The sequence below is a fragment of the Akebia trifoliata genome, chromosome 8 (assembly GCF_017979445.1).
Source record: "Akebia trifoliata isolate Shusen 1 chromosome 8, ASM1797944v1, whole genome shotgun sequence".
Taxonomy (NCBI): domain Eukaryota; kingdom Viridiplantae; phylum Streptophyta; class Magnoliopsida; order Ranunculales; family Lardizabalaceae; genus Akebia; species Akebia trifoliata.
The window spans coordinates 6,416,691-6,428,738 of NC_141382.1; the positions used below are offsets into that span (position 1 = coordinate 6,416,691).

Genomic DNA, 12,048 nt, shown 5'->3' on the forward strand with positions numbered 1-12,048 from the left:
TGGCACATGGGGTTGGGTCACGAAACATGTTGGTTTGTGGACGTCGGGTAACATGTGGTATGACTTATGAGGCAAAGAGCCAAAACACCTTATGACATCTCATGTTTACTTGCCTACTTTAGGGGTCCCTACAACCAAAAGACACAGTTGCCCAAACCCAAACATTACAAAATTTAAGAGAAATTCTATTGCCACCAACTTTTACTTACACCACACGAATCTTTTTAAAATTAAGCCTTTCTTGACATATGGATTGGTGTGTTAATAGCAACTCTCCATAATTAATTAAAGTAAATTTTCAAATAATTACTGGAGATTTTAGAAATATCGAAAATGTTACATGTGTTGACACAACTACTACGTAATGTTGACAAAATGTTATAAAATTGTCAATATTACATTTTTTATGTTTTATTTGTCTTTTTTTTTTTTCCTCCTTTTAGGTTTAGTTTAGCTAGTTGTTTCGGAGACTGATTCGGATGTTTCTAGTACCTCTTGGAATGAATGAAATGGAGCCGATTTAATAAAACCACATCCATATCTTGGTATTAGAGTTTGGGTCTCTAAATTAGAGATCAGTTAAAGTGGACCAAATCTTGGTTTGGGTAGTTCGGTTGGATCTGATTCAAGCCATAGGAACAATATAAGATCCGGGTTGGATTGAGATCGATGTCTTAGAGACCATTTGGATCCTCATTATATTACAAATGAATAAGGTAAAAAATGTGGAGTGTGGGTATCTTGGTCCAACCCATATGTGATCTATGGGTCATCATATGGATTTTGTATGTACAAATGTAGGACCTAGGATGATTTTGATCCGACCAATTTCATCCCCACACCACCAACTAGATCTCCTATGTGAAAATAACCCGATTGGATAATCGAAACCATTCAATTCTATATATATATTTTTTATGACGACTAAATAAATGTTGTTTCTCTATTCCACTTTGTCCAAAGCCAACGCTTCTTTTATTGAACTCTCACACTATAAAATAGTGGTATAAATCGAATGGTTAAGATTTGTAACTCATTTTAATAAGTAATTCTCTTAGGTTGGCCTTAGACAAATTTTGATGATTTTCATGTGAGCCATTAATCATGATATTATATTTGTAGATGAGTTATTTTAACAATGGAAAATGCTTGACTGCTTGCGTGAGACACCGGGTTCAACATTGAGCTGACCTGACAGTGCATAGAGAACCCTTGATTTTATAATTTGTATCTTGAGAAAATAAATCTATGGTTATTTGTACATTGTCAACTCAGTTCAGTGTTTAACCCAGTGTCCAACGCAGGTAGTATAGCACAACTCGTTAACAATACACAGGCAAGCGTGCACACACACACAGACACTACTCACATACATTCATAGAGTAATTGAATTATTAGGTATCGACGAATTAGAAATAAATTACAAAAGACTTTCTTGAGAAAATTTTGTCATTCTAAGATTCTATTTAATTTATTCGATAAATCCAATTCAATCGAATCCAACTCGCGCAAGACTAGAAGAAAGAAGGCATGAAATTCAATAACAAAGACTTGGTGAGGGTGAAATTGACAAGACATCATTATGTGGACATATAATTAGATGAGATGAGTTAATTGGTGGCGTTTGGGAGCAATGTTAGGTAAAAGGCAAATCATATTGTACTAAAATGATAAGTAATTTTAAAACTTATAATAATCCTAAAATAATAGAATACAACAAATATTTATAATAAGGGTATCAATTAACAATGGATGCTAAGCTCAATGTATTAGCTACATGTATAATATAACAACCATGACTTAGAAAACATTATCTTCCACTATAATGACTGTTAGTTGAACCATTATTGTTCTATTACATAAGAATTTCTTCCATGTGAAATTATATTTTGTTTCTTTAATGGACATATTGCTTATGAAAGCTAGGTAGGATCACGTTTTCGATTAATGAAATTGCTTAAGTTGGTTTTATGAATAATAGTTAAAAAAAAAAAAAAAATCTGGGATGAGGTAATTTAAAAATTAATTAGAGGGTAAATAGATAACTTAAATAATTATCTTACTCTAGTATACTGTTTTTTTGACAAAAAATCTCCAAAGGTATTATAAGAATTTTAAAACAAAAATTAATAATACTTCTATAGTTAAATAAAAATATTTCATAATGAAAACAACATTGTAAATATCCTAACAAAAGGCTTACAAAGAAAGAAACCATGGATTAACATAAGATAGAGGAAAAAAAAACAACCTAACATAGTAATGATATGGAAGTCAAATTTCATTGAATTGATGGCAAAAGTAGCAATTTTTTTTTGTGAGAAATTGAAAAAAGATAAAATTCCACTTCTTTTTAAGATTAATTAATAGAGAGCTATATTGAAAAGATGTGCCAAAGAGAAATGTGGTCACAAAGTTGTTGTGTGACTAATGATAAATCGAAGAGGCAAAACAAACGCGGTATATATGCGGCTGACGTGGCAAGAACACAAAATTGTTGATCTTTTTCCTTGTGTATCCCGAAGAAAAAGATCTATGGTTCTGTGCTCTTACCATTCCTACTGCGTACATATTGCGTATGTTTTACCGTGTCGATTTACCACAGCTCTTGTTGTGTATGTGAACATCTTAATTAATGGGGCTTACTTAGTAATTTGCTTAAACAATTATATGGTATTTCACCAAACATCTCTTATGTAACTCTTTTAAGATCTTGTTTAATAATGACAATAAAGAGACAACTCCATATAATTGTAACAAATGAAAAGAAGATAAACAATCGCACAAAGAAAGAATAAAAATACAATACTCATAAAGACAAGAATATGCGGTTCATCCGAAGGTTATGCCCAAATAGATATGAGCGTTGAAATTCGATTTTACAATAAAGAAAAATGAGGCAAATTGATACAAAGAAGTCATCTTTATCACTTAGCTTCACATTCTTCTTATAATTCTTAATCTTCCCAACCTCTCAATATCTCCTCAAGAGATTTTGTATCTTTGTTCTACACTCTTACTACTGTTTCTAGAAAGGACAAGTGTAAAAAAGAAAACAAACCCCTTAAGAAGTACCATAAACATACACACGTGGACCAAGTTTAATATTGTTTTTGAGCCATATCTTCAACAAAATTTATCTAGAGACAAGCCTTTCTTTTTATAATTGGTGGACAATTTTAGGATTTACGACGCAAAGAATAATTAGGGTTAGGTTTTCATGCCTATTGAAGTAGTAAGATTGCTCAAAGTATGATGTTTTGATTCTTAATTATGTTTCAAACAAATCATCATTGTATGGGTAAAAATTGGATGTTGGGATGTCAACTATCAAGTGACCTTTGCTCCTTGGAATTTTTTGTTGGACTCTCCTAAATTGATCATCAGAATATTTTCAAAGGAGCTCACCAAAATATTTGAAAGGGCGAAGGTTACTTTATTGTTGACCTCCCAAGATCCATTTTTTTATCAAAGAATTAGAACCATAATTTTTCCCTGGGATACACAATTACACATTCCCATAAATATGTGCAATTGTGTATCCCAATGAAAAATTTATGATTCTATGCACATGCCACGTCAGGAGAGTAGAGGGGGAGTATTTCAGAGGGGGAATCAGAAAAGCATTATTCTTTAAAGTGTCTTTTCTTACACCTCCAAAGGATGAAAGAGGATAAATTGAATCCTAGACACATACAATTTGCGGGGGGTTAGGGAACATTAATGTGATTTGAGTAAATGGTACACAAACCCTAAGAGAATTCACCCTAACCTACATACAACATACATTGTATCACAAAGTTGGTGCTTGCAAGAAAGGAGGGACCCATAGAAATAAAAAGCACATGCATTGTAGATAAATTGGCATCCCTAAAGTTGTCTAGGTCAATCCAAGACCATAAACCAAACAATTATGTCACCAAACTATTATACATTTTGGTTAGGTCTTCTTACAACTAGCTCGTAATTGAATTTAAACTAGGATTGGAATGAATGGTATACAAACCCTAACCCTAATCACATACAACATACATTGTGACAATAACACTAGGTTGGTGTTTACAAGAAAAGATGGGCCCTTAGTCCCATAAACACATGCACCCTAAATATATTGGCACCCCTAAACTTGGTTAAGTCCATCCATCACCATAAACCAAACAATTGTGTTAGTTTGGTGGGGAGCCATTAGACATTTTGGTTAGGTCTTCTTACAACTAGCTCATAATTGAGTGTGAATTAGGGTTTGTAGTCAAAGCCCTCTTTAGAACAACATTACATATCATCTCCAAACAAATTTGTTCCCAGCAAATTAATTATTGCAATTTTTTATTTTATTTGAATGCTTGGTTGCATTGAAATTTTGCGTGCCTTTACAATTTTTGATAAATAATACTAAAAATTGCTATCTCAAAATTCACTCAAGAAAAACCACAAAATTTTGGTGTAAAATATTTGTGCCACAAATTGTGGGATTTTAAAGATGTAAATTAAGACCCATTAGAACAAAATTTTAATTGTAGGTGAAAGTAAGTCAGTTATCTTTACTATTATAATGAGTGAAGGGTGGGTATTGTTCGCCTAAGCCTATATTAATTAATTTTTCTTTTTAATTATAGAAATGTACTTACATACATTGCAAAATGCTATTACATCTCAACATAACAAAATACCCTTCTATCGTTTTCTAAATCTACCTATTACTCATTTTGAATATATATTTTTTTTAACAAGAAGTGAGAAGTCCTATGACTCTCTCTTATACTGAGATATTCGAACCTATGTATGACTGGTGGGACTAAGTGAGCCAGGGCTTGGACCAAGGCATATGGGTCCCTCCCCCGAGCACGTGCAACACCCGCACATCATCCCCTCTCCCATTTGTCCCATTTTGGATCCATTAAACCCATTCAATTCTCTCCTTTGTCATCATCAACAATGAGTATTGTTATAAATTTGTTGAATCCATCCATGTCATCAATTGACGGTGTTAGATTGAAAAGAAACCACAAATTGATAAGATTTTTTATGGCTCCTAATCTCTTGTTGCATTTTGATGATTTGTTGCACATCTTTTTTAGAATGCAAATTATAATTTATCTTCTTTTATATAAAAAAGATGTAATTATTTTAATATAAATATATAGAGATAATTAATTATAAATCGAGTTAAATAATTTATCTTGACTGAGATGAGTTGACTTACTTGAGACAATTGGTCTCATCCATTAAACAAGATGAGACATCAAATCAGGACTTGAAACCATGATCCACGCCTCTCCTTAGAGCACCCAACTAATCCTCTGGTACGATCAGTCCCCTCTCTTGACACCTACAAGTTATTTCTGGGATAAATCCTTCAAGGTGTCTACTAAGAGTGGATTCGAACTTAAATTAATTATATTCCTTTTATAGGGATGCCACATCGATAAAATCTTACGTCACAAAATCATCGAAGTGGCACCTAAGATGCACCTAACAAGCCAGGTGTCACCACCAGATATCATCCACAAAATAGACAGAAGGCAATGTACCTGTCCCAAAAAACTGTCCAAGTACACTTGGACTACTATAGAATCCCATAATACAAGTTCGACCATTTGAAGGTACAAAAAAACACTTGGTAGCACTATAAACTGTGGAAGTGGACCACAAATCTTTGTCGGACATCGTATGTCCAACATCATAATCTTCCCGATTCTCGACATAACTGATCCTATGCATTATCATCATCATCATATCTCTAAAACATATGATGATGATTTATTCCAAAAATCAATCAGCAAAAGAACCTTAGGTGGTGTAAGTGTTGTGTATGTGACCCATAAGTGCACCCTTCATTGCATCTGATTCTTCTTTTATTAACTAGCTATCGATGTATACAGGTTTTCTTTTATTTTTTTAATATATTTGTCTCTGACCACATTTCCCAAACAGTCCATATATCATATCCTAACTGATTAATTACAATCATGGTTTTAAAACTCGTCCGAGACCGAGACGTATCGCCCGAGTTAACTCGGTATCAGCGGTGAACGAGACCAACTCACAATGAGTTATGAGACGACCGCGTCTCGTGAGTTATGCGAGGCGTCTCGGACGATATTTTCGCAAAACTCGTCCGAGACGAACGAGATAACTGAGAAAATGCAGTTTTTTCATTAACTCGCGAGACAAACGAGTTGACTCGGACGAGATTTTCAAAATCTCGTCCGAGTTAACCGAGTTTTACCTTTCTCTTCAATTATTTCACTCCCAAATCAATGTTCTCCATTATTTCTTCATCTTCTCCACCAAACTTCATCTTCTCCATCAAGTGAATAACAAAAATCAAGGTTTTGAAAAAAAAATTATCTGATTCAAGAAGAAATCGAAGTAAAAGGTGGATTTACTTCAAATCAAGTAAGATTTAGCTTCTTTTTTGATAGAGCATGAGATTTGTTTTTCTCTATTTTTTTTTTCTTTTCAATATTTTGTATAATATGTATTAACTTCTAATGTGTATAATTTGTAATGGTTAAGAAGTGGAAATTGTTTTATATTTTGATAGATTTTAACATTGAAAATGATGGGTGAAGTATATGGAAATTGTTTTATATTTTGATAGATTTTAACAATGTAAATATTTAATTATTTATTTTGATATATATATTATTTTGATATGTAAATATCAAAATTTCGTCCGCGTTAACCGAGTTTTACCGAATATTTTTGAAATTAGTGATGGAACAATGATGCACATTGAATCAACACCGTTAAATTATGGGCCATTTTCCTAAATCGCAAATATAGGATGCTTCTCAACTGCTAATTACTGATGTAATTGGATACTTAGGATCATTAATTACTATGATCCCCTCAATAGTAAGGCAATCAATGGGTCCAAAATCCGATCCATTCAAATTCGATAATTTCAGATCTCGATTGAAGATTTGGGTTTTGAAAATAGTTTGGCTGTCAATGGATCCAAATTCCAATTTGTGCCTTTTAGATAACTTCATACATGGATTAAAGATTTGGGTTCCAATAAAAATTAGATCCGATAGAAATTTGATGCAGTAACCTATCGGATGGCATATGGATCAATCGTGTCCCTATCCGATAAAATGTGAGAAAGTAGGTCAATTGTGTTACATAATTGTGAAGTTTCTTTGTATTTTATTTTTTTGAATGTTGCTTCTTTGTATTTTATATGTCAAATCATACTTATAATATGATGAAAATCAATTGAAACATATTTGAATCATATTGAGATCGAATAAAAACCAATTTCAATAAGGGTCGATCCAATTTTTATAATACCGATTTTTATCGAATTGAAATTAATGTTTTAATTGATATTTTTGATGGTAAGTTTGGTGCTTTTTAAATATTGTATTTGAAAAAAAGTATAGTGCACTTGTGCAATGAAAATGAAACAACGTATCAATGTAAATATTTAATTATTTATTTTGATATGTGTATTATGATTTTTTTTTTTAATTTTATATATTTTTTTAGGTTCATTTTTTAATAGGAATCAATTCTGATTTTTTTCTGAATTTTTCAGATTTTTTAAATGGTTAAAAACCATTGTTGCAAGGTTGAACGAGACGACTCGTATCGTCCGAGTCAACTCGGTATCTGCGGTGAACGAGAGGATACGTAATACCGAGTTTTAAAACCATTGACAATTAGTTCGTAAGGAGGGTATGTATGTAATTTCGTCTTACTAACCCACTTCATCTCTTCTATTTCACTACACTACAACGGTACAACCTCTGCAACTACTACTCTCTCCAGTGTTCCCATGGCGCAAGATAGCAAACGCCCCCTCAAAATAATTGCTGGCGCCGATGCCTTCGGTTGCGCTCTTAAAGACGCTCTAGTCTCTCACCTCCAAACCCTAGGTATCGAAGTTGAAGACATTGGCACCGGAAAATACTACTCTGTCGGAGAAGAAATCGGCCGTCGCGTCAGCTCCGCCGCCTACGATGAGGAATCAACAATAGAAACCCGAGGAATCGTCGCTTGTGGCACCGGCATCGGCGTCTCCATATTCGCCAACAAATTCCCCGGCGTTTACGCTTCTACCTGCGTAACCGTCGACGATGCTCTCAACACCAGATCGATCAACAACTGCAATGTTCTCGCCGTCTCCGGCACGTCCACTTCGCCGGATATCGGTATCAAAATCCTCGATACCTGGCTTCAAACCCCCTTCAAATCATCATGTCCGGCCTCCGGCAACACTCCATGGCCTCCAGATGTCGAATCCTTCCTCGACGAATCGATCAATGAAATGTCGAAGATCGGATCAGATCAAGCCGAGATCGACAAAAAATCTGAAACTTGCGCGATATGCAACTTAGCGAAGAATAGAGAATTCGAACCAGTTGAGATCATGCCAGGAGGATCGATGAAGATTGTGAGAGAGAATCCGACTTCTGCGATCGTTAGGTTTAAAGCTGGAAGTGTGGAACCTGCCCATCACCATACGTTTGGTCATGATTTGGTGGTGATGAAGGGAAGTAAGAGGGTTTGGAATTTGACAAAGAAGGAGAAATATGATTTGGGAATTGGGGATTTCTTGTTTACGCCGGCGGGCGATGTTCATCGAGTTAAGTATTTCGAGGATACAGAGTTCTTCATTAGGTGGGATGGTTTGTGGGATATTTTCTTGGATGAAGATTTGGATTCTGCTGCCTCTGCAATTGAGAAGGATTCAGGTGTGTCTGTGTAGTTATTAGTGAACTTTTCTCACTCTGTTTATGTTATCTGTCAAGTGTTTTTGTGTGTAGTTGTGTTTTTCATCTTTTTTTATTTTTATTTTTATTTTTTATTTTTGTGTGTGTGTTTTTTTTTGTTTTTTGTTTATAGGTTTTGGGCTTGTTGAGAACATGAAATAAACTTACATAACTTATGCATCCCAATGAAATTAGAAAGAACAATTTATGAATGATAGTAAGATCGGTTATGTTTTATGGAGTTAATTGTTGGGTGACTAAGAAATAACTTGTTACGGATTTATTATTGTGTAGATGAGGATGAGTTGAAGAAACTAAGAGTGATGGAATTAGAAATGAACTCATTTGTAAAATGTAGGGATAGTTGATTGAGATGGTTTAGTCTTGTTCAACAAAGGTTGATTTTAGTTAGAAAGAATGTTCAAGTTGAAAGTTCTGAAGTATGAAAGGAGGACAAAAGATATTGTAGATTGAGTTACTGATACTTATTAAAAAGAAAGAAAAAGGATTGACTTAGTGACAGTGAAAATAAACGCATTTGAATTAAAGAAGACATTGGTTTAGACATAATTGAGGTATTTTCAATTAGTGTTGTGACTTTTATGAACTTCGCGATTATATTGTAAACTTTATGCTTAAATTAAAAAAAAAAAAAAATGGAAGATGACCTTAATGCACTGGTAAGAAGAGATGATCTTGATAAAAATGATGGTTGCCATTTTACGAATGAAGCATCAGATAATGAACGATGCAATGATGACATTGAATTTGATAATTTTGACCAGTTGATGAATCCTAACTTGGACTCATGATTGTAATCTTTTTTACATTTTGACTAATAGAAACCTTGAATATGTTGTGGTCGTGTGGTTACTTTTTGTGGATGTATGGATAATATCAATATTTGGTTAAGTGATTTAGAATGGGACTTGATGATGTAATACGAGGAATCCATTTAGTAGGAAGAATTACACAGTCCAAACCCTAGCTTGATTGATTATTTTCTTTCCCTGATTTAATCAAAAAATTTTGCTAGCCAATTTAGGATTTTGTTAATGTGTGTCCTTAGGGCACACTTTAAAGTGCAATAAATACACCTTGGGAATAAACATTTGAGGGTATTTTGATAATAAATTTTTTTAAGGGCATTTTCGGTACAAAATCCAATTTCCAAAGTGTATTTATTGCACTTTAACATGTGCCCTCCTGAACCCTGACTTTGTGACTATGAATGGAGGAATAAGATTTTAGGAAAAGGCTTTGATGATAGTAAAAGCTCAAGTTCAAAAAACGTAATGAGCAGATATGATGAAGGGCTTCTACAAAATTACTGAAAGAATGAGCCAAACTTGAGTATCTTTTGATATTTCTATACTGAAAAAATGTTGAAGTCCAAAAAGATCTTGAGGAACGTTTGTGGAAAATGACTTTCAGAAGCCCATTGAAACAATATATTTTGGGGTGATTGTATATAATCATCCATCCATAATATAAGCCAGTTGGGTAGACGGGCAGTTAAAAGAGGAGTAGGTTAGCTATCTTGGACCATGATGTCATGAGATTATCAAAGCAGAAATTAGCCTCTTAGTGGATCTTTCGAATTTTCACGTACTATGATATGATTGTTGTAGAAGAGACTTTGCTGCAACTATCAAAGTCTTGTCTGCCACGCACTGGAGTCAGAAGTGGTGTGTTGTTATAAACATATTGTAAGTTGGATTCTAGTATAAGAGTTCTGTATTCATGATCCTCGGGTAGCTTAAGGCCTTTGAATGCAGGATAAGGAGGTAAGGTCAGGACTGAAACAATTGGGTCGTTGGTACGGGAAGGGTCATAGGTCTCCTCAACATATAGGGAGGGCCAACTGAAGGTTGAGTAGTTCTAATAGTGGATGGCATGAAATTGATTTTGGTTTTTGGGATGATTGGTGCTTGTTGTATTGCTCCTTCAGAGAGCGAGGAAGCGACCGTTAATTTAGTATTTGCAACATAGAAAGTTTTCCGTATTCTGTGACATCCTCATTATTTGTAGGTTGGTCTTCTTTACATCCTTTCCTTTCTTTTCTATCAATATTCATCTTTATCTATGAAAAAAAGCATTGAAATTGGCTACCCATGAGAGTAAAGGGAGAAAATGATATTTTTATCTTGTGTGTATGTGTGTGTGTGTGTGTGTGTGTGTGTGTGTGTGTGTGTCTGAGAGAGAAAGAGAGAGATCAGTTTTGTTGTTTTGTTTAGGGATTGTTTGTTATGGGTTTTTTGGCTGCTTTTTTGGGTTTGAGTCAAAAAAGCCGGAGAAGCATGTTTGTTAGTAATGGTTTTTGCTTCACTAGGTTTTGCGAGAAGTCTAAAACTGCATTTTTGAGAAGCCTTGGTAGGGTTGCTTGAGCACGCGAACCACCTATGAGAAGTCAACACTGAAAACGTATGGGGATAAAATGACGATTTCACCTCTCATTCTTTTAAACTCATCGATTAAACAACATAATCAATTTGACCTCTCTATTACTTCTTTCTCAACTTCTGTAACAAATAAGATTTTTCTGGACGCAGTTTCCTAGACTACACTGAGTTTTTGCTTCTCTTAGACACAAAATCCTAAAGCAGAAGCATGAATCTGCAACAAACAGACCCTTAGATTTTTCAAAATGTTGCAATTTTCTATTTATAGCATGATTTGTGATAATACTTGTGAAAAATATGTTCTAAAATGGAATATGAATTGTTAATGTAAAATTTGAACTTGAATGAATAGACTTTAAATTTGAAAAAACTTTATGTTTTTGAAGCAGTCAACGTGCATATATAAATCTGGGTAAATGGATTTCTCAAGCAAATACATTATATCTCTCGCCAAAATGTTACATGTCGAGAAATCACAATTATTAGGATTATAGGTGAATGTTGACTTCAAATTTGAAAAACTTTATGTTTTGAAGAAATCAACGCGCTTGTATAAATTTGCCTATAAACGCATTTTCTGAATATTATAGGTAAATATTGACTTTAAATTTGAAAATCTTTATGGTTTTTGAAGAAGTCAATATGCTTACATAAATCTACCTAAACAGATTTCTCAAGCAAATACATTATATCTCTACATTTTAATTTGCCAAAATGTTACATTAAGTTTGCCGAGCCCCATTAAAAAATTAAAAAAATTCAGGAAATCCCAATTGTTGGGATAACGATTCCAAAGGTGATTGTGTGCATGAGAGAGAAACCATTTTATAAAGTATTGTGTGCAAGAGAGAGACTCTTTTATAAAGTTTGTTCCCAAAATGTTGGACCCTCCTAACCTTAGGTTTCCTCGTATCTTCCATGTG

The 12,048-nt window shown here is 33.9% G+C and overlaps 1 protein-coding gene across 1 annotated transcript; it reads left to right on the forward strand.

The window, feature by feature from the left end:
• The first annotated feature begins 7,711 nt into the window (after positions 1-7,711).
• On the forward strand, positions 7,712-8,944 carry DRT102 (DNA-damage-repair/toleration protein DRT102). The gene has a single exon (XM_086451471.1). The coding sequence runs from the start codon at positions 7,787-7,789 to the stop codon at positions 8,717-8,719; it is 933 nt and encodes a 310-aa protein (XP_086307597.1). The 5' UTR covers positions 7,712-7,786; the 3' UTR covers positions 8,720-8,944.
• The last annotated feature ends 3,104 nt before the right edge of the window (positions 8,945-12,048 follow it).